Source organism: Peromyscus maniculatus, chromosome 23 (assembly GCF_049852395.1).
Source record: "Peromyscus maniculatus bairdii isolate BWxNUB_F1_BW_parent chromosome 23, HU_Pman_BW_mat_3.1, whole genome shotgun sequence".
Taxonomy (NCBI): domain Eukaryota; kingdom Metazoa; phylum Chordata; class Mammalia; order Rodentia; family Cricetidae; genus Peromyscus; species Peromyscus maniculatus.
In genome coordinates, this window is record NC_134874.1 from 56811815 (window position 1) to 56835652 (window position 23838).

At 48.6% G+C, this 23838-nt stretch overlaps 1 protein-coding gene across 1 annotated transcript; it reads right to left on the bottom strand.

Moving 5' to 3' along the window:
* Positions 1 to 372: 372 nt before the first annotated feature.
* Polr1d (RNA polymerase I and III subunit D) lies at positions 373 to 10625 on the bottom strand. The gene is made up of 3 exons (XM_076560199.1): positions 10403 to 10625; positions 8801 to 8875; positions 373 to 971 (listed from the first exon to the last, which is right to left on the bottom strand). The coding sequence occupies exons 2-3, from the start codon at positions 8815 to 8817 to the stop codon at positions 701 to 703; spliced, it is 288 nt and encodes a 95-aa protein (XP_076416314.1). The 5' UTR covers positions 8818 to 8875; positions 10403 to 10625; the 3' UTR covers positions 373 to 700.
* Positions 10626 to 23838: the final 13213 nt, after the last annotated feature.

Genomic DNA, 23838 nt, shown 5'->3' on the forward strand with positions numbered 1-23838 from the left:
CATCTAAACGAGGAAGCAGAGCGTTTCTAAGTATTTTATTTTGTTTTGAGAAATTCTGGGAAATGGCCACAAAAGTGCAGCACATCTGGGAAATGACCACAAAGGTGCAGCACATCTGGGAAATGGCCACAAAAGTGCAGCACACCTGGGAAATGGCCACAGAGGTGCAGCACACCTGGGAAATGGCCCCAGAGGTGCAGCACACCTGGGAAATGGCCACAGAGGTGCAGCACACCTGGGAAATGGCCCCAGAGGTGCAGCACACCTGGGAAATGGCCACAAAAGTACAGCACACCTGGGAAATGGCCCCAGAGGTGCAGCACACCTGGGAAATGGCCCCAGAGGTGCAGCACATCAAAGAACTGGGACTGGTTTTCAACAACCTGAAAACTTTAATTCCTAGCACGGCTTGTTCTGAAGCTAACTTGCAAACAAGACGGGATAAAAACAACACGGATGTGCATGGCGATGCTATGTCCACTGACTCTCGCCATGACACCTTCAGGACAAGGGAGGGAAGGTTTGTTTGGTAAAGGTTTTTTGTTTTTTCCTGTTAACAACAAAAACAACACAACAGCAGCCACCTTATGATGATGGCAAAGGACCCCCTGGAGAGTCATTCTCGGGTGTCAGAGCCCTGCCACCGCCCTGTCCTCACTGACCCAGTGCAGGCACAGCACTGGGCTGCCCTGGGCTCCACTCATCGCCTGCTGGCTCGGGAGTCGCACTTGTCCCGGGAGGAGCGCTTCCTGGGGGGCGAGTGGCCCACGGAGCCCCGGGCCGAGTGCAGGCCGCGCTTGGAGGAGTGGCTTCTGTGCTTCTTGGAGCTGGTCTCCTGCTGGTCTTGGCTGTGGCCGGGTTCCTTGCTGCCCTCCTTTTGTTCATGGTCTTGCTCTTTATGGGAGGGCAATGTGTTCTTAATTGTGTTAATTAGGAATCTTTTATTTGTACCAGCAAGAGGACACTTCATCCTGTGGAAGAAGAGAGAGGAAACATCATAAACAAGCGTTAATTCCCTCCCAAGCTGACCCACTATCCAGATCAGCACAAAAGAACTCAGCTCGCACAGAAGCAAGCTCCAGAGCTGGTCCAGCTTTCCCGGCCATGCATGGGCCTGGAGGACTGCCGTGAGTCTGAGGCCAGCCCGCGGCATGCAACAATTCAAGTACAGGTTGGTCGGGATGGTACAGCAGGACCCTGGAAAGATGGTGCAATGGTCATGTGTCTGAACGTTACAGTGTCACCTCGGGAGACTACAGACACCACCACAGCCTGGCTACGGCAGAATCGGGGAAAACCCACCACAGTCTAGGTGGCTAGTGACCAGCAGCCAGGGAAGCACACCCTCCCAGCCTCCTGGCTGAACTGAACTGGGATCACTTCCTCTTGTCTATCCACTGGCATGCCAGCCGCCTGGACTACCTACAAGCAGCAAGTCCAAACGGATCTGGAAAACTGCATGTCTGCATGGAGACTGGGCAAGAGAAGCTTTGCCTTGCAGTAATCAACCATTCCCAGGAGTGCTGGGGATGTAGCTGAGCAGTGTGTACGAGGCCCCGGGCTCAACTCCCAGCACAGAAAGTAAAAAGCTGATGTTTGCATAAAAGGCAGCATCGTAACGTAAATGCTTTCCTCCGTCTCCAGACGACGCCAGCCCCTTCAGAAAAGCACCCAGCATTTACCGTAGAACAACCATGTTTCGAGACTACAGGCTGCCGCTCCAGGGACCCTTCAACCGTTGGTCCTTCCCTCCAGCGTCAGAATGGAGGACACTGGGCTGCAGAGAAGCTGACGTGCATGTGGCCAGAACAAGATGGCTTTGCAGGCCAGGAAGCTAGGCAAGCACAAATGTGTGTTTGCTGAAACGCACCCAAGGCCGTGCCTAGCACCAAATGCTCCCTTTCTGTACAAAATAAAATGGCGTCCTGCTCACACTTCTCTAGCTCAGCAGCCTCTGTCTGGGCCCTGCTCAAGTTCCTATGATTGTTCTTATGGAATGTCAAAATTGAACAATCCCACCCAAGTTCTATTTAAAAATTTAAAAACCATTCTGAGTAAATAAAGCCTTTCTGTGAACTTCGACAAACAAACCACAGTTTACAAGTGAGTAGCTTAGTTAAATGCTGTTCACCTCCTCTCAGACAAGTCTCTCACTGGCTGCACCTCGCCAGTTAGGCTAAGCTGGCTGGCCAGGAAAGCCGTCTCGACCTCCCCTGCGATCACAAGCACCCATTTCCAAACTCAGCATTTTTTCATGGGTTCTGGGGCTCGAACTCAGGTCCTCATGCTTGCAAGTCAAGGAGCTTGTCCATCTGAGTTTGTCCATCCCCCAGCCCTGAAGCATCTTTTAATAGTTACTTTATTTGTAAAAGTTTTAAAGATTTATTTTCACGTGTATTCTGTCTGCTTGTACGTCTGTGCACCATGTGTGCTTGGGGCCTGAGAGGCCAGAGGTGGGCATCAGATCCCCTGAACTGGAGTTAGAGTTGTGAATTAGCTGCTGTGTAGGTGCTGGGAACCGAACCCAGGTCCCCTGGGAGAGCAGCCATGCTCTAACCACCGAGCCATCTCCAACCCTCCAGTAGAACAAGGATCCTTGTTGTGTGATTGATACTTTGACTGCATTCGGACGCTCTGAGACTGCCAGTAAAGTTTGCTTTGGATCAGAGGGTGGAGGGCCAGAGTTACCAGCTGACCAAAATTAGCCATAGAGGTTTTGGAGGACTGAGGACAGAAACACAGGAAGTAGTAGTAGGGCGGGGCTTAGAGAGAATTGGTCTTTGGGGATTGAAAAATGAGAGAAAGAGGAGATCACTGGTCGCTTCTCTGCTGCTTCTCTAATCACTTAGGTTCTTACCCCAATATCTGACTTCCGAGTTTTTTTTTCCTTTTGGTTTTTTCACGACAGGGTTTCTCTGTGTAGCTTTGCGCCTTTCCTGAAACTCGCTTTGTAGACCAGGCTGGCCTCAAACTCACAGAGATCCGCCTGGCTCTGCCTCCCGAGTGCTGGGATTAAAGGAGTGCACCACCACCGCCCGGCAGACTCCGAAGTTTTTATTGATAAAGAATAATTAGATAAATGCGTCAGATCCTAACAAAGCATCTTATTTAATGTTCCTCAAGTCTATTAATTCACAGGATCTTTCTTTTTCTTGTAATCCATTTGTTAAAGGCACCGCTTCCTTGACCTGTAAAATCCTACATCTTGGATGCTGTGATTACAACCTTTAGAAATGGACCAGACCCTGGCTCAGCATCTTGACCAGGGTGTCTTATGTGTGTGTGTATGTTCTTTTTATTATAGTTTTTGTGAAGAATCGCCCATGTGAGGGCTATCGCTGTGACTGTGTAGAAGAGAGCTTGCCTACCAGTGTGTAAGGCCAAACAGGCTCTATCCCCAGCACCCTAAAATATAATCATGGGCTGGAGAGATGGCTCAGAGGTTAAGAGCACTGGCTGCTCTTCCAGAGATCCTGAGTTCAATTCCCAGCACCCACATGGTGGCTCACAACCATCTGTAATGAGATCTGGTGCCCTCTTCTGGCCTGCAGGGATGCAGGCAGGCAGAACACTGTATACATAATAAATAAATAAATCTTTAAAAAAAATCACTAATACAGTTGGATATGTCACAACCCAACATGCAGCAGAAGTGACCCTTCTCCCCATCAACTTGACACAAGCTAGAGTTATCCAAGAGGGAACTGCAATAGAGAAAAGGCCTCCCTCCACAGGCAAGACTGGCCTGTAGGACATTTTCTTGACAGATGACTGATGTGGGAGGGCCCAGTGCACTGGGCCACTCCTGGGCTGGTGGTCCTGGGTTCTATAAGAAAGTAGGCTAGGTGGATGGTGGCGGTGCGAGCCTTTAATTCCAGCACTTGGAGGCAGAGCCAGGTGAGTCTCTATGAGTTCGAGGCCAGCCTGGTCTATAGAGCGAGATCCAGGACAGGCTCCAAAACTACATAGAGAAATCCTGTCTCAAAAAACAAAAAACAAACAAACAAAAAAAAAAAAAGCAGGCTGAGCATGCCAGTAAGCAGCACACCTCCATGACTTCTGCATCTGCTCCTGCCCTGTTTTCCCACAGGGATAGGATTGTGACCTGAGAGTTGTAAGATGAAATAAACCTTTTTCTCCCCAAGTTGCTTTTGATCATGATGTTTTATCACAGTATTAGAAACCAAAGCTAGTGTTCCATCACTTTTCACGTGACGGATTCAGCAGCCATTGAGGGTCTCTGAATGGACTCAATCAAATCCTGGAGTTTGCACGTTTTTGCCATCCTGGGAAATCAGACACAGAACTTTGTGTACACTAGGCAAGTGCTTAACAACCGAGCCAAGTCCCCAGCCCCCTTTTTAAAGATGTGCATGATGGCGTCATCTGCACACAGCTTACCTCTTTTTAAAAGATGGATTTTATGTGTACCAGTGTCTGCCTGCATATGTGTATGTGCACCATGACCAAGCCTGGTGCCTATTAGACCAGAAGAGGGGGCCAAGACGCCCCCTCCTCCCATAAATGGCATTTCAGGTGGTTGTGAGCCACCACGTGGGTGCTGGGAACCCAGGTCTGGAAGAACAACAGTGCTCCTAACCACTAATCCTTCTCTCCAGTCCTCACGTTTATCTACTAAAGTGACCAGTTTTCTGGGCTTTGACAAAGACACAGTCAAGATACAGAACATTCTGTGAGTTCTTCTCTAACCCTCTATCTCCCAACAACTGGTGATGTTCCTAGTTTGGGATCTCTATAAAGCCAAATAAATGGAACCATACACTATCATGTTCTGTGTCTGGATTCTTAACACTCCTGAGATTCATCCGGGCAGTTTATCTCAACCATGCTGTTTCTCCACACCGTTGGGCAGTGTGGGTTTAAGGGTACAACCACAACTTGCTTATCCATGTGTGAGGTGATGGCCATTTGGACTCTTTCCAGTTTGGGGCTTGGGACGGTTTGAAAGAAAATGGCCTCCAAGGGGAGTGGCACTATTAAGAGGTGTGGCCTTGCTGGAGGAAGAGTGTCACTGTGGCAGGAGGCTTTGAGGTCTCTTTTGCTCATGATTTCCTCAGTGTGACAGTCAACTTCCTGTTGCCTGCAAGATGTAGGATATTCGGCTATTTCTCCAGCACCACGTCTGCCTGCATACCACCATGCTCCCCACCATAATGATAATGGACTGAACCTGTGATATTTCTTACAACCTGCCTTAGGGTTATTATTGGTATGATTAAACACTATAAGCAAATGTAAGTTGGAGAGGGAAGGGTTATTTTGGCTTACACTTCCACATGACAGTTCATCATCAAAGGATGTCAGGACAGGAACCTGGAGGCAGTAGTTGATACAGAGGCTATGGAGGGGTGCTGCTTACTGGCTTGTTTTTCATGGCTTGCTCAGCCTGCTTTCTTATGGAACCCAGGACCAGCAGCCCAGGGATGGCACCACCCACAATGGGCTGGGCCTTCCTCTGTTGATCATTAATTAAGAAAATGCCTTACAGGCTTGCCTACAGCCTATTCCTCTAGAGGCATTTTCCCAATTGAGGCTCCCTCCCTCTGCTCTGATGATTCTAGCTTGTGTCAAGTTGACATAAAACCAGCCAGCACACAGCCTTAAGAGTTTCAACATGTCTTGGGTGATTCAATCATTGTTATTTCATATTTTTGATCAAATTATTCCATCTTTGACTTCAAACTGGTTCCAGAGATTTCCAACCTGATATTAGTCTCTGACAGTTTCTTTGCTTTCTGGCATGACAGGATTTTCCAGACCTTACAGCGTTTGTTCCCGTGGAGTAGGAGTTTGGCTTGACCTAAAGGGAGGGCGGCCTTTGCCTTCAGCTTCTGGAAACTAATCTACATCATACGTGATAGAAATGTCTTTGTTGAGGGTGGAGCTGGCTGCACCTTCCAGTCTTAGAGCAGGGCTGGTCACACAAGAAAGATCAACTATGTTGACATAAGGCGAGAGCTTTAGGTCATGTGATACAGGTCAACCTGGAAACTAAAATCAACCACGTACTCAACCAGTCAACCATGTAAACACTCAGTCAACCATGTAATCAATCAATCAATCACACCTCCACAAGGGGCCACAATAAACACTCTGCACACTAGGATTCACGGCTCTTCCTTGACTGGCATCATTCCAGTCCTCGCAGCCCTGGGGTAGGCAGCATGTTCTGACTCCGTAGAGGAGGGGCAGAGAGGCTTCTGGTTTTGAACCCTCCCAGATCCCCTGCTTCGGGCCTCTTATCCTGCCTTAATTTAATCTGTATCCCTTCCTGTAACAACCTGAAGCCACAAGTGTACCAGATTCTAGCAACTCTGTAAGTTCTAGTGAACCGCCGAAGCCTGAGGGCACTTTGGGAATCTTGGTATGAGAAACGAAGGCTATCTTGCCGGCTGTGGCCTCCGACCCTACAGACTGGCTTATCCTGAGCAAGGCTGCAGATGTGCAAGCAATGGGTCCTTAGGAACCCTGTCTCCTTTTAGTGAGAAACAGTACTTTGATAACAGGCTGGCACCAGAGCTCACTGCTAAAGGCTGGGCAGTCAGCATTTCTAGGGGTCTCAGAACTAAACAAGTGTTATCTGAAAAATAACGCAATACAACTTCCTGTGAATAGTTTCAATGCTAATTTAGGATGGGAGATAAAGTTGCTGCTTCTCTGGCTCTGACCTTGAACTGTACCTTACTGCACCATGTTTTCAGGACACCCACATTCTCACCTGAGCTCAGAGTAGGGCAGCGCCCCACCACTCTCAATGGATAGACGTGGAGCCACTGACCCCAGGGTGCTCAGGTATCAGGTGCTAGAAATACAGTCAGATTTTAGATCATTTGAAATACTTCCTTCCTTTGTGCCTCTGGGCTAAGATACCCACTCAATGGCTTATTCAGGGCTATTTGCTTGATTTTGAGGAGTTAGGAATTTTTTCTTTATTTTGATTTAATTTAGCCTATATTTTATGAAAAATATGTGCATGTTTCTAAAAGTTACAAAACAAAGGGCCGGAATGTAGCTCAGTTGGCAGAGCACTTGCCTAGCTGGCTTATAGAAAGCCCTGGGTTAGAGCCCCAGAAACCCATGCCTGTAATGTTAACACTTAGGAGGTGGAGGCAGTAGGGTCAGAATTTTAAAATCAAGGTGGTGGAGGGACAGCTCAGGGGTTAAGAGCACACACTGTGCTTGTAGAGAAGACCACGGTTTGATTGCCAGCACCCACACAAGGCCGCTTAGAGCAGCCTCTAACTGCAGCCCCAAGGGTTGGCCAGAGGGCACCTGCACACATGTGCATCATACACACAACTGAAAACAGTAAGTCTTAAAAACATTCAAAGTCATTCTCGGCTCCTTGGGGAGCTTACAGGTAGCCTGAGATACAAGAGACCCTGTCTCAAAAACAAAACAAAGGGTGGAGAGATGGCTCAGTGGTTAGGGCCACTGGCTGCTCTTGCAGGAGAACTGGAGTTCTATTCCCAGCACCCACACAACTGCCCATAACCCCAGTGCCAGGGGATCTGACGCCCTCTTCTGGCCTCCCTGGGCATCAGGCATTTACATGTGGTGCACAGACATACATGAAGGCAAAACACCCACACCTATAAAATAAAAACGGGCAGAAAGGAAACCGTTGAGAAACGGAGAGGAGCGAGTGAAAGCTGTCTTCCGGCCATGACGTGGCACCGCACTCATGACCCCAGAGCAGCTGTGTTCTCGCACAGGTCGGGTAGGCAACCTCTGGGCCCCAGGCCTCACTGAGCAGCTCCGGGAGGCCGACAGGCTGGCCGGGGGAAGGAAGGGTGTCAGGCTTCCCGTGTTCCAGGGGATGGCCACAGGCCCATACACATATGGGCAGCACTAACTAGACTTAGTGGGTTGTTTAAAAAAGAAGATAAGAGGTTGGGAGGGGGGACATGGGGTGGGATATGGGGGGAGTTGGGAGGGGAAAACTGGAGACAGATATGATCATATTTCGTTGTATACGTGTATGAAAATCTCAAAAGAAGAAGTGATATAAAGGGTGTGGGAAACAAAACACTACACAAGACACAGAGGGAGCTCAAGCTTTTGTTTACCCTTGTGTTCCACTGTGGCCAATGCTAACCGTAGAGAAGACCTGGCATCAGCACATTTGCAGAGAGTAGCTTCTGGATGCTGTTACTAAAGGCATGCCTACAGACCGGAACTAGGTCTTACAGTTAAGTTCGTCCTCTGCGCATATGATTTTACAGTCTATTTATTTATTCTGTGTGCTGTGGAGGGCAGAAGATGACTTGAGGAAGTCAGTTCTCTCCTTCCACTGTGTGCGGCGCTGAGATCAAACTCAGGTTGCCAGGCAAGAATCGCCTTTACCCACCGAGCCCCCCACCTGCTCCCGTATTTCCAACTTTGAACCCATTTCTAGTCTGCACAGAAACTCCAGGGTAAATGCTGGTCCTACTGCTAAAGCAGTGATGGTCACAGGTTCAATACTGCTCTTCGGGCCCAGAGGTATCGCCAAGTCCCGGCTGCCTTGTGAGCTAACTCAGCAGAAACCCACGGCATGTTCTCTGAACGCCCGCTGCCCACCGTGCTCGCTCGAGCTCAGCTCTCCACGGTCTTACCCTACACTAGCCTCTGGGCGATTCCCACAGCACCCAAGGCTTTGCAGCCTCTATTCACATTCTGCTCTCTCCAGCTAAGACTTACAGGCTGGCCTCACCCTTGTGACATCCTCCTGCCTCAGCCTCCTGGTTTTGTTGTTGCTTGTTTTTTAAGTTTTAAGGAGGCTTACTTAAGAACTTACCAGCCCATCGGTCCCATTGTCTCTGCTCTGGTTTTCCCACGCTTTGCCTCCTTCAGCAATTCTTCTATGGCTTTCCTGTGGGGAAAAGGGAAGATGTCTGAAAAGCAGCCACAAATGGATTTCTGGAAATCATTATTGCATGACTAGAACCCTGCTGGGACAGCTATCTAAAAATGGTGAATGGTTTTCAATACAAAACCGAGACAGAAACTCTCCCCTCCCCTCCCCTCCCTCTCCCTGTGTGTTGCTATCGACCAAACCTAGGGCCTCACATGCTAGGCAAGCACTCTGCTACAGAGCTACATCCCCAGCCCTGAGGAAGAAGTGGTTTGTGGGGTTGGGGTAGGGAGGAAACAAACTGGAAACTGCAATATAAATTATTAAACCATATATCCTTAATGTAAGACATCGGTCTCATCTTAATTTGAAAAATAACCAAAAGACATGAGCTGGCAGATGAATGTGTGTGTGTGTGCATTTACAATTTTCATAATAGTGAAGAAATGCCAGTCTGAGGCTAGAGCTCAGGGCCAGAGCAGCTGCCTAATATGTATGAGGTGCCAAGTGCTAGGTTGGATCCCTAGCACCGTCCTTCACACACACACACACACACACACACACACACACACACACACACACACACAACCTCCCCACCCCCACCCACATATCCACACCCCCCATTCTCTCTCTCTCTCTCTCTCTCTCTCTCTCTCTCTCTCTCTCTCTCTCTCTCACACACACACACACACACACACACACACACACCCCTGCCAAGCCTGGTGTGGTGGAAGGTTTGCTGTGAGTCTGGGGGCAGCCCAGCTACTATGAGACTCTGCCTCAGAAAACCAAAACGACAACAGAGACCAAGAAACTAAACAAGCCTGACATGTCAGTGAAGCCAACAGTGGTAACCACTTCTGTGCGCATTGGTGAGGGCGTACTCTCTTCTCCACGCAGGAAGAAAAACGTTGAGAGGGGCTGGATATGGTGGCGCACACCTGGGATCTCAGCACCGCTTGGGCTCCGGAATAGGGAGTTCTATATTAACCCTTTCACCCCAGCCCCAGACACTGGCCTGCACTCATCTGCAGCACAGGAAGGAGGCTGCACAGTCCGCTATGACGGGAGCTAGGCTTCCTCACTGAAGAGGGGACTGCTGTGTGCCCGTGAGACTCTCCTAACACCCGAAGTGATAACTCAGTCTGCGTCTGTCTTTCAGGAAATGTGACGTTAATCTGTGTGTGTGCACAGCAGTGAAGATCGGAGCACAGCCTGTGTGAGCTGCTCTCTCCTCCCATATGTGGGTTCTGGGGAGCCAACTCAGGGCAGAGTTGGGAGGCCTTCCTCACTGAGTCACCTCGCCTGCCTCATCCCCATTTCGGGAGTGAGAATGATGTCCGTCTATGGGGCAGTAAGTATTGAAGGCAACTACAGGAAGAACTGAAATAAAGAGCAACACAGAACAAGGGAGAGAGAATGTACAAGGACTGAGAGCAGCTGTATGAGTCAGGTGACCTGCAGACGGCCAGAGCTCAGGGACAGCAGGAACACCGGCCGCCTCACACAGCACTGCCCTGCTCGTGCCCTCCCAAGCCCAGTCACCTTTGATCAGCTAACTGGAGAGTACAGGCTATGTCCCAGGGCGGACGGAAACCAGGTTCAGAAAAGGACGTGTTCAAACAAGCACGACTGTGACAAAGCGCAGCCTCTCAGGGACGTGGCGGAGCCTGCACCATCCACACCAACTGTGCAGGATGTGAGGAGTCTCGCCGTGGCCATCGGACTTTCTCCACAGGGCAGTGATAAGACCCGGAGGGGAAGTGGACAACCCGCTAGATCTTCCGTGAGATGTGTGAGGCTGGAGAGTGTGAGGGGAGCTGGCTGTGGTGGCTAGAGCCTGGAACCCAGCACGAGAACCTGAGACAAGAAAATCCCCGTAATTTTAAGGTGAGTACTAGGACAGCCTGGGCTACAGAGAGAGGTCCTGTCTTGAACAAACAAAATACAATAGCAGATGACTGGATTTCCAGAGGACAGCTGCAAACAGCTGCCCATAGCTCCTGCCCAGCCAGCAGTGACAAGTAGTTTAGTTGTGTGGATCTGTAGAAACAAGACAGCGGATAGGGTCTTTATGATTTACTGCCTAAAATCATAGATGAAGAAATCTGGGATATCTGGACTTAACTTCAGAAAACCATTTGATTATCTGGGGTCACCTGTTAGCAGCCAAGGAGGAAAGTTTACCTTGCAGAGCTTTGGGAGACAAGGAAAAACCCAACTGGAACATCGAGGTAATTGCAAAGTGAAAAGAATTACTCATAGACACAAGATGGAAGGTCTGGGCGTGGTGATGTGTGCCTGAGGCCCCAGCATTCAGGAGGCTGAGAAAGGAAGTTCCATTCCAGTGAGCGTGAAGCCAGCCTCGGATACACAAAAAAACTACACCTTAAAAAACACCTTTAATTCCAGTATCAGGGAGGCAGAGGCCAGCCTGGTCTACAGAGAGTTCCAGGACAGCCAGGGCTACACAGAGAAACTCTGTCCCCAAAAAACAAAACCAACCAACCAAAACCCCACATGAACAAATGAACAAATCCCACACCTGTAATCTCAGAAGTTGAGAGGTAGAGACAGGAGGATCAGGAGTTCAAGGCCATTCTCAGCTATGAGGGCATATGAGACCCCACTCGTAAGCCCCTAAAACAACAAAAATGGAGGCACAAAATAACGTCTGTAGTTGTATTACATCTAGTCATCAGTTGGTAAATCCCCAGACCCCGAGGTGAGCCAGGCCTTCCCTGCAAAGGCTGTTAGTGCGCATTGCAAAGGGAGACGACGTGAACTCCACAGCTGAAGGTAGCGTGCACGTGTTAAAGGAGGCAAGAGATCAGGAGCACACTTTGCAGGCTCTCTGTGGCTCTGGCTGGCCTGAACGCCTTATGTAGACCAGGCTGGCCTCAAACTCACCAAGATCTGCCTGCCTCTGACTCCCAAGCTGGGATAACAGGCATGTATGAAACTGTGTCAGGCTTGGTTTTAGAAAATACTTGTGCCATGAACTTGAGTGAAGTACTATTGAAACCCTTCCATTTCCTGTCCACACGGACCAAAGAGAAAGAAGAAAAGTAGCATTTAATCAACGACAAACGTTGATTAACAGAGATACAGAGGGCTGCTTTTCGTAGTGATGGTGACGGTCTCAGCTGCCTCACAAGGTTGTTAAGAGGTGGGTATTTCATTTGGATCCAACTGCTCTGGATTTCACAATAAATATGAAGTCCAGTTTTCACCTTCTTCAGGTCAGGGGACTCATCTCTTACAGCGGAGCTCTCCCTGAGCCTGGTACACACACACACTGGATTCTCAGTTTGATATGGGCGATTTGAATTGGGATGTGGTAAAATACCAAATTCACAAGAACTAAAACACCTCAGTGTGACGGACCCAAAGAGACACTTCCCTAAGAAAGAGATAGGAGGACAGTTCAGTTGGTGGAGCACTTGCCAGGCAAGCCTCGGGACGGGAGTCTGGGCCCCAGCACCCATGTCAACAGCCAGGCTGGTGCGGCTGTGTGGGCAGGACACACAACCTTAGGGCTGCAGCCTTGCCGGGGAGCAGGCCACCGAGGAGAGCTGTGAGGAAGCAGATCACCGAGGAGAGCTGTGAGGAAGCAGATCACCGAGGAGAGCTGTGAGGAAGCAGATCACTGAGGAGAGCTGTGGGGAAGCAGATCACCGAGGAGAGCTGTGAGGAAGCAGATCACTGAGGAGAGCTGTGGGGAAGCAGATCACTGAGGAGAGCTGTGAGGGGAAGCAGATCACCGAGGAGAGCTGTGAGGAAGCAGATCACCGAGGAGAGCTGTGGGGAAGCAGATCACCGAGGAGAGCTGTGGGGAAGCAGATCACTGAGGAGAGCTGTGGGGAAGCAGATCACCGAGGAGAGCTGTGAGGAAGCAGATCACCGAGGAGAGCTGTGAGGAAGCAGATCACTGAGGAGAGCTGTGAGGAAGCAGATCACCGAGGAGAGCTGTGAGGAAGCAGATCACTGAGGAGAGCTGTGAGGGCTGCAGCCTTGCCTCTCTCCTCACTTTCTCGATCTCTCTGCTTTCTGTGTGTGACTGAGAAGGAATCTGTCATCTTGTCACACACACACAGGAATTCTTCTCGGCCTTAAAAAAGAAGGAAGTTCTGCTACTTATGGTGACAGACAAGACGCTGACCAGGGGATGGACAGGGCATCAAGGAGCAGACGTCCTGTCATCTTACTTACACTGGAAGCTAGGAGAGCTCAAGTTCAGAAGCACAGCGGTGCTAACCAGGGCCGGGGGCCGGGAGGGGGGAGGGGGGGGACTTGGGGGGGGTCTGGGGATGAAGGGAGCCACTGTGCAGCAGCAAGCACCGAAGCCGTGAGGATCTCAAGTTCTCCTCACAGGAAGGAAGAATCACGTGATGTAACAGGAAGTTAATTAGCTTGACGGCCCCATTCCATGGTGTCTGGCGGACTGTGGAGCGGTGGTTCTCAGCTCCCCTGGTGCTGCGGCCCTTTACAACAGTTCCTCATGCCGTGGTGACCCCAACTTAGAATTATTTCATTGCTTCTTCATAACTAACGTGCTACTGTTACGGCCATAATGTAAATATCTGTGCTTGACGGTCTGAGGCGACCCCTGTGAAAGGGTTGTTTGGCCCCCAAGAGTCACACCCCCAGCTTGAGAAGCAGGGCTTTAAAGCATGGCGTACAAAACGAATGTGCACCATTTATTATTTTATATGTTTATTTATTCCTTTAAGTGAATACTGTATCTGCAGCGGAAGAGTAGACAACAGGGACAGGGAGGTGGAGGCAACGCAGACACGGTGAGAACAAGGCCAGAGACGGACAAGCACGGCCTGGTGAGCAACTGACTGTAGTGACCGTACACACACACACACACACACACACACACACACACACACACACACATGCACCACTGCCCCTGGTCACTAGGAGACTGCAGTCCTCACAACTGACTGTAGTGACCGTGCACACACACACACATGCACCACTGCCCCTGGTCACTAGGAGACTGCAGTCCTCACTACAGATGCAGAAAGAGGCCAAGCTAGAGTTCTTCCTTCACGGTTAAGGATTTTGACTCGGGCTGTGCAGAAGTCTCAGCAAGCACACCTATCTGGAAAACACCCTTTTCCTGGTGAGTGAGAGACCCACCGGAGGGGACGGGCCTCTGCTTTGGTTTCACTTCATTGCACAGAAGGAGAAGCCTCCTTTACACAAGCAGAAACCCCCAAATTCCATTTCCTGGAGAAGTTGATAATGAAATGGAAGCATAACGCGTCAGCTAACTTTGGACAGTCCCGACGCCTGGCGTAGATCTGCTGCATGGCTGACTGCAGCACTGTATCTCCTGCTCCGCTGCATGGCTGACTGCAGCACTGTATCTCCTGCTCTGCTGCATGGCTGACTGCAGCACTGTATCTCCTGCTCCGCTGCATGGCTGACTGATTGACTGCAGCACTGGATCTGCTGCTCCGCTGCATGGCTGACTGCAGCACTGGATCTCCTGCTCCACTGCATGGCTGACTGCAGCACTGGATCTCCTGCTCCACTGCATGGCTAACCGCAGCACCGGATCTGCTGTCACAGCAGGTCCGCTGCTCTAGATCCACGGGACGTGGCACAGATAGAGATGGCATGGAGTAAAGCCTGGCTGGTCAGTGACCATGACACAGAAACAGGAAAAGAAAGGCACTCAGGTGCCAGCATCCCCCGCGGGGACACCACACCACACCTTCCACCAAGCTCCATTTCTTCAAGGTTTCTCCACCTCACAAAGCACCACGCTGGGAATCGACCCTTCAGCAGGTGGACCTTTGGGGGGCATCTAAGAGCAAACCATGGTGTGTGTGAAGTCACGTACACTCTAGGACCACGAACTACAATGACAAGAGAGGGAAGGCTGGTACTACTGTTAATTTCTCCTTTCCTTCTCCCCACCCAATACAAGGTCTCATTATGTAGCTCCAGCTGTCCTGGACCTCACTATGTAGACCAGGCTGATCTTGAACTTACAGAGTTCAACTCTCCCCAAGTGCTAGGATCAAAGCGTGCACCACTGTGCCTGGCCAGTAATGTTTTTTTTTTTTTTTTTTGGTTTTTCGAGACAGGGTTTCTCTGTGTAGCTTTGCGCCTTTCCTGGAACTCACTTGGTAGCCCAGGCTGGCCTCAAACTCACAGAGATCCACCTGGCTCTGCCTCCCGAGTGTTGGGATTAAAGGCATGCGCCACCACCGCCTGGCATGTTTTCTTAATATAAAGCTCTTTTCATTCAAGGATACAAGTCAAAACACAGTGACGGTGTTTGCTATGTTATCAACTGCACTGAGTACAGGACCGTGACAGTAACATTACATGTGACATATGAGGGTATCCACTTGGTCTCAGGTAACTTTTATTTGGCTACTGACATAATACACACTGCTGGGGATGTGATACAAACCAACGGCAACAGTACCTATGTACCTACCAAGTACCCATGCCTAACTAACCCTCAGCGCCTCGGTGCCAATCCATAGAGAAGGAAGCAAGAAACCGAGGAGATCGCAAAACTTGCCCAGTGTCACAATGACCAGTAAGCAATGGTGCTGGGATGTCAGTCCAGGCGGGCCAACTCTCGGACCAGGGTCTTAACGCTTTTATCACAGCTCCTCTGCAAGGTGTGGAAAACCTCTAGAACTCAGTCTAGTGAGCCACATACAGGGATGCTTGTGTGTGCGCATAAGTGTGTAACTTAAACGCCTAGAGTGACACACGGTGACACGGGAGGGCTTTACTTATGACAGGAGCTGCTCAGGGGAGAACGGCCCCCGACCCTTCACCTGGACTTCTGTTCCCACCGCTGCAGTTAGTCATCTGCAGGTGCCGGCTCCGAGTAGGCTATTACCACAGAGACGACTCCTGCAGTTCACAGTTCGTGTGGGTTGATTCTTACGACTCAGCTCTTAGAAGAAACATCTCTCAGTTTATAGGCCACCTGCTTCACCACAGATACACTGACCTCATTTTCAAAGCACAAGTATTCTTACAAATATTTATTCCTAAATCTTGATACAGAAAAGTCATTCATTTTTACCTCATATTACAAGACCTGAGCAAACATGCCATGGTGTACACACATATGTGAAGAAAAAATCTACTGAAAGTGTGAGGTGGTAGTGTGGGGCTACTTGGGAAACAATAAACTCAAAGGAGAAAAGCCCATGGATTATGAAATCCCAAGGGCAGCACACCTGTTTGATAGGCCAATTGTTAGGTTGAAAAGTCTACGTATAGGCCCTATTGAAATACTAGTTGGGAGAATTAAAAACAAAGAGAGAATAAGGTCAAAATAATTAGTAAGCTTTTTTTACTCAATAAAAACATTTGTTTGCTCTTCGAGAAGACACATGAAAAAATAGTACAGGTGGAAAAATGATTTTTGTCTTGAAAAATGGGTATGGAAGGAAGCCAATATCCTAGCCTCCCTCCCCAAAAGCTAATAGCTAATACGGCAGCTGCTTGAACCGAGCAAAAGACAGGAAATGTGACTAATGACTGAAAAGCAGAGACACAGAATAAAATCCCAACTCTTACCAAACAGCAGCACAAACTACAAGCAGGAGAAAGGTACAGAGACTGTGCCAAAGAAAACACCACAGGGAACAGTTTCTTGGGTTGGCTACCACAGCTCCCCGAGATTGGGCACAAGTTTGGCATATTCCTCTGATAAACATCCCAGATACAGAGAGGCCCTGCAGACTGTCCTAACCCTGCCGCAGAGCTCTCGGCTCTCGGCCTTAGGACTGCAGTCAGTGCAGGTCTGGTCAGCCCGAAGAGGTGGCCTCCTCAGTGTGTCCAGGCTGAGGCTGGCACACACTAGAAAGCAAGCTGTCCACCCTACAGATCTCAGCCACTGACTCACCGGGTGAGTACAAATTATACCCAGAGCTGAAAGTCCAGGAATGGAAAACAATGAAGAGAAATATCCAGAACTACAGGCTCCTTAAAAAGTGTTTTCATGTGTTAACACATGTAGAAACTAGTGCCTTGAGTCTGCTGTTTTTAAGGTAAATAGTATACCTATCATTAACTGAACTGAGAGTTTTGTTTTTTTTTTTAAAACTAAGATATAAAACACTTGTACATCTAAAGTTTGGGCTGAGGGCTAAGGAGAAGGCTCAGTGGTGAAGAGCACTGGCTGCTCTTTCAGAGGACCCGGGTTCCGTTGCCAGCACCCACATGGCAGCTCCCAACTGTCTGTTAACTCCAGTTCCAGGGACCTGACACCCTCATAAGGACACACATACAGGCAAAAACACAAATGCACATGAAATAAAAATGAAGAATTAAAGTTTGGGCTGAAGAGATTGCTCAGTGGTCAGAGCACTGGCTGCTCTTATAGAAGACCTGGGTTTGGTTCCCAGCACCCACATGGCAGCTCACACCCACCTGTGACTGCAGTTACTGGGGATCTAACACCCTCTTCTGGCCTCCACAGGTATACTTATATATATGCTGGCAAACACTCATAAACACAGTGAACAACAAATTGACCTTTAAAAACAAGCCTAACAAATTGATCTTTAAAAACAAGCCTAACAATACACCATGAGAAGAGAAGAGAAGAGAAGAGAAGAGAAGAGAAGAGAAGAGAAGAGAAGAGAAGAGAAGAGAAGAGAAGAGAAGAGAAGAGAAGAGAAGAGAAGAGAAGAGAAGAGAAGCCCATCCTCTACACCCCTTCCCCAGGACTAAGTATCTGGGGCTGGGCCTAAGAGCACTGAGCAGAGTGTGGCTCAGGAGGAAAGAGATGACAAAGAGCTACAGAAACCGGGCACAGAGCCCACACCAGAGCAAGGGTGCCTGGTTCTGCAACCTGGATTGCCAACACTGGCCGCCTCCTGACCACCAGACACTTCTAATTTCCAGATTTTAGGTGTCAAACCCTGCTTGAAAGATAAGTTAATCTCCTCGGCAAAAGCAGTGGGTTAACAACATGAACACATTTGCGGCCATCTTTACACCAAGAATTAAGTACAGACATCTACTCTACAGATAATTTACTAAAACAAGTCAGCAAATTCTTGACTCCTTGAGTTCTGCCCTGTCAAGCTTCAAGTTGTTATTCAGGTACTAACTCATACAGAATGAACTTAAGTAGGAAATGCAATTCCAAATCCCTGTTCACAATTAAGAAAACATCCTATTTAATACACATACCATGTCTTGGGGAAAAACCTCTAATAGTAGCTTAATAGAATCCAGAAAGTGAACACACACACAGGGAGGGGGTGTCTAACTTGGGTCCTCTGAAGGAGATGTTTTTAAAAAAGCTCAAAGTACTGAATTTAGGTGGTTCACTGAGCAAGTAGGCCAGGGCATCTGAGTAGAAAGTAAAGTGATGTAAACGTTTACCTTCAAAGCCGAGGGATGCTGTGGAGCCCTGATGCGATGCAAACAAACTTAGTTCAATGGCAGGGCTGGTGTGGTGGTTCACACCCACAATCACAGCACCCGAGAAGCTGAGGACGAAGGGTAGCTTCAAGTCTGAAGCCAACCTGGGGGACAGAGTGAGTGTTAGGCCGGTCAGGGCTCCACAGTGAGACCTTTCTTGACATAAAAGCCTAACCACTAGGAAGGACACAGAGATACAGAACAGAAAGGAGCCGGCTAAAGCCAGCAAGGCAAGGCAGAAGATTCCATTAGAGACTGTCAACTTTTTGCTTGTGTCCCACCACACATGAGCTGCTGAATGGAAGAGACTGTCAGAGCAATGCACTCAGTGTCTGGGCCATCAGAAGCCAGCAGTGTGACAACCAAGACCCAGCATACACTAAGGCAGGACTGTGTTATTCAGAGACACCGTCTCACAGGGCATCGAAATACTGCAGCACAATCTTCTAGCCCGCCCTTCATCGATGCCCAGCTTTAAATAGCTGTCCATCCTAGAACCAACCACCTTCTTGACTACTGAAACACAAGCCGTCCTTAAGAGGACAGCGGCTGTAGTTAACTGGATGGAGCCACGCTAGCAAAGAGTCCAGGATGGAATTAAAAATAGAGCAGGTGCACAACCGAGACCACGGGGAACTTCTAAGTGGAAGATCACACTGTCTACTCCAACGGAGATGTGTCTTCCACCCAGTCACACACTCTCAGGCTGTAGTGCGTAGCCATTCCAGCTTGGTTCTGGAAGTTCCAACCCCCATTGAGACTCTGGCAACTGTCACGCCTACGAGGCGGGGTGAGGGGAGGCGCCTGGGGACCCGAGAGCTGGATGGGCCAGCGCTCGCTCTGGACGCTCTCTCGGTGCCGGAACGCTGAGCGGTGCAGATTGACTGTGCAGAGCTCCGGAGAACACCGCTGGGCTGCATTACACCTTCCCCAGACCCTGCGACCTACCCATTACTTAATTTGTGAGTTACGCCATTAAATAAATATCCTTTTAACTACGTGGAGTGGCCAAAATAATTTCTCCAATATCAGGCTGCTGACATTTTCACTGCAGATGCTGGGCCATGTGTCAAACTTCTGTTTGTCCCTTCCCACACTGTGTTTCAAGGCCCTAAATCTAAGTATTTATAGTTCTCCGTTTAATGTAATTTACAAAGAAAAAGCCCCAAATGAACGAAAATGCTTTGGTAAAGACCCATTAAACAAAATATTATGCATTTTTAAAAAATTCAAGGTGAAAATTACACACGTCGGCCTTAGAAGTCAGCTAGCTTAACTCTGTCATACAAAGCCAAGGAACTTATAGTTTAGAGACGGTAACTTTCCCAAGACTAATTATTTGACTTGGGGTGGTATTTAATCCAAATTATCAATAGTATCCCTCCCACCACTAAGCAAGGATGGCCTGCCAGTCACTCTAGGGAGAAGACACAAAGGCTGACTTGTGACATTCAGCACGTGGTCCCTGAGGACGGCACAAGAACCGGCATTCACAGCCACAGTGCTGTGCCATGTCCATCATGGGAAACTCACAACCTGCACGGCCCAATTTCTTGTCTGAAAGATCCTTTACTGAGCAGAATTAACACACTTCCCGACACTCTGAGACGAGGGACCACAGTTTCTATTAGTCTTGAACTGAGAACATACTGGAATCGCCTGAGAAGGAGACAGCAGCCACAACAACACTGTGAGCCAATGCGTTGTCCAGTTTGGAAATCTGATAGCTTTTGTGGCAGTCCAGAGCACAGAGCTACAGGGTCTGTTAAATGAGACATTCCTACAAGCCTTCAGAGCGTCCATGGGGACTAAATATAATCATAGAGTTATGCAACAATGAGGCACTGAATAAATATAAAGTGCTATTTTAAGATTTTCAAAATCGATGTCTGTACATTTGTTAAGAAAAGCACACAGGGGTTGGGGATTTAGCTCAGTGGTAGAACGCTTGCCTAGCAAACGCAAGGCCCTGGGTTCGGTCCTCAGCTCAAAAAAAAAAGAAAAAAAAGAAAAAAAAAACACAACAACAATAAAAAAAAAAACAGAAAAGCACACAAATATCCCCTAATACCCATCACATACACAGTGATTATAGCATGTCACTTCACAGACTCCCAAAAGAACCCTTGACCTTGTCCCCACCACCCCTTTCTTTCTTTCTTCCTTTCTTCCTTCCTTTCTCTCTCTCTCTCTCTTCCTTTTTCTTTCTTCTCCTCCTCCTCCTCCTCCTCCTCCTCCTCCTCCTCCTCCTCCTCCTCCTCTTCTTCTTCTCTCTCTCTCTCTCTCTCTCTCTCTCTCTCTCTCTCTCTCTCTCTTTGAGACGGTTTCTCTGTGAAACAGTCCTGGCTGTCCTGGAATTCGCTCTGTAGCCCAGGCTGGCCTTGAACTCACAGAGATCCTCCTAGCTCTGCCTCCCGAGTGTTGGGATTAAAGGCGGGGGCCACTACTACCGGCTATGTTGTCCCCCCTTTTAGTGACGAGTCAACTAAGGCTTTGGGGTGGTGGTGCTGATATGCCCTAAGAATACAGTAAGGGGAAAGGCGACTCAAGTCTCTGCTCTTGCGTCTGCACACCTTTCTCAGCTCCGAGCAGACTCTAAGCCGCTGCTGCCCTTTGCACAGTTAACACTTGCTAGCTGTAACTTAAGTCAGCCTCCTTAACGTTTACACGCCCCAGTTTCCTTTCCTGTGGGTGGGAAGCTACCAACTCTGAAAGGAGGGTTAAGCTGGTTTCCCACTGGAGTCTGTTGGTCTCACTTTACAGTCAGAGCTGCGTGGTGGTAGGCCATCTGCTTTTGGCTACCAAGAAGCCTCGTTGGCGTCCTCAAGTCTTGGCTTGCTGGGAAGCACACAGCTCAGATAAGGTGGACCCATTAGAACCACCCATCAGGAAGCAAACCTTCTGCTTTCGCCTGCCTCAAGTCTGGGCAGCAGACAGTGACACACCCATAGGCTGACAGGTCTACACACAGACTTTTTAAATCAGGGTTCCTAATCCTAAGTCTTGAAAGCCCCCATTTTCACTGTCCATTCAAGGACAAAGTATAACCTTCCCATGCAGACAGGAGTAAAATTGTAACACCAAGCCTGAAAGCTTAGATCACAGAATCTGATACAGAACATAAATCCAACTCATTCACTCTGACAAAGAAAATGATGGCCGCACTCCCTCCATACCTCATCTTTGGATGCAGTACTAATTGAAACTTATGTCTCCAATTTCATAGATTAATCATTTTTGAAGAAAAATTCTGCTAAGCATTCTTAGCATCAAGATTTATGCTTAACTATGCAGAAGAGACTAAGCAAGCAAGCCAAGATCTGAAACCACTTTAAATGAGGAATCTCAATGATGCGTGATCCTTGAACTCTGAGTTCCAATTACAACTTATTCTGGGATCCCAGTTGGTTAGAAACTAATACTTATGCAATGCTGCTCTCAGAAGACACGGGTTATTAAATGAAAATTGCAGTGCAAGACATGGAATACCTCCCTGTGAGTTACTGGTGAGGCAGGCTCCAGAGGTCTCCAAAACAACACAGGCTATTACCATTGTGGCTACCCTCCATAATAACTACATGCTAAGACCCCATTTGACTGCAGGGCTAGAAAAATCAACCTCAACCCAGCCAAGAAAGCTTCCTGCTAGACGGAAGTGTCAGAAGGTGCTATGCAGGCTGCCGGGAAGGAAAAGACGTCAGGGACCTTTCCCAGCACTGGACCCTGCACGCCACAATGCCAACCTCCCTAGGCAAGACGTGCCTACTGGGGCAATGGTTGCAGCACCGTGAGAGGGTCCTGTCATTTTCGGAGTGAATTTGAGGCCTGTTCCACAGGAGGAAATTCCGTGCCCGGTACTATAATCCTGGTCAAAAGCCCATAGCTGGGGAGGTCACAGGCCCGAGGGCAGAACCTGCTCTTATTACTTCACTAAATGGTAATGCTGTCAAACTGCTTTCTTAACATTTACGTTTCCAGCTACAGACCTGGGCCACTCGCAGTCTCAGTCAAGAAGCTTCTTACGTGTAGTGGGCAGCGGCAATGCAGACACTGATTGATCAAAGCGCTGAGAAGAGGCTGAGTGCTCAGTCCTAAATGGGAAATCTTTATCATCGCCACCCGCAGCTCCCAGCCTAGGCTCAAGGACTATTTTGAAAAAGAGGCAGAAAGAAGAAGAGCCAGAGCGTGGGGAGCAGTGTAGTGAAATGCTGCTTCTGGACATGCCACAGCTATGGACATGTGGCCACAAACTGATCCAATAGCTATTCTAACATTTGAAATCCGAGTTCAGCTCTTGAGGCATTTAATAGGGGAAAAAAAAGTCCATCTATCAAGCATCCACGATGGACCAAGTACTGTTCCAGAGGCTGCAGATACATCAGTGTGCATTCAAACAACATGCACCAGGTTGTGTATGAGTGTGTGTGTGTCGGGGGGTGGTGGTAGAGAGGAAGCAGACAATGTAAAATGTGTAAATTATGTATATACTTACACATGTCTGTATAGATGGACACACACATACATTTCAGTGTGAAGGCGTAAGTACTACAGAAGGAAACAGCGGGGGTGGGGGGTGGGGGAAGAGCCTGCAGTCAAGAGTTAGAAGAAATGGTAGCTATCGTCACCTCCTGCACACGGGTTCGATCCATTGACAAACTCATGTTTTGTCTTCCTGAGTTCAGTGTCAGCTGGTGAGGATGCCAAATCACGTCATTATGAGCTATCAGTTCTCTGGACTTCGTTCTTGTCCTCTCTGTGCAGAATTGACAATCATCATGCATCCTTCAGTCATTCACCGAAAACAAAGACACTCTCTGCCTTCATATTGAGTTCACAGTTAAAAAGAGTTAGTCAATAAACAAGTCCATCCACTCAGTGACCGAGTGCTCTGAAGGAACAGAGGAAGGAGAGGGTTTTGAGGGTATAAGATGCTGTTTTAGAGGGGACTACTGTAGGCAGCCTCCAAGGTGGTCCTGAGGCTTCCAGTTCCCGATGTTCCAGGTAATCCTGGAACAACCACTTCTGGACTATGGCCTGGACATACTGATTCACGTTTAACAGCAGGACTGGTGAGATGTCCTTTCTGAGATTAGGGTAGACAGAGGTTTCTACCGCTGTGATGAAACATCGTGGCCAAAAGCAACTTGGGGAGAAAAGGATTATTTTATTTTACTCACACTTTCCTATCACAGTTCATCATGAAAAATGGGGCAGGAACCTGCAGGCAGGAGCTGATGCAGAGACCATGGAGGAATGCTGCTTACTGGCTGCTTGCTCTTCATGACTTGCTCAGCCTTTTTTTCTTCTTCTTCTTTTGGTTTTTTTTGGAAACAGAGTCTCACTATGTAGACCAGGTTGGTATTGAACTCAAAGATCCTCCTGCTTCCACCTCCTGAGTGCTGGGATTAAAGGTGTGCATCACCACCATTCAGCTAGCCAGCTTTCTTATAGTACCCAGAACCACCAGGCCAGGAGTGGCACCACCCACTATTGGCTGGGCCCTCCCACACCAATAATTGAGAAAATACTTCACAGCCTGATCTTATGAAGGC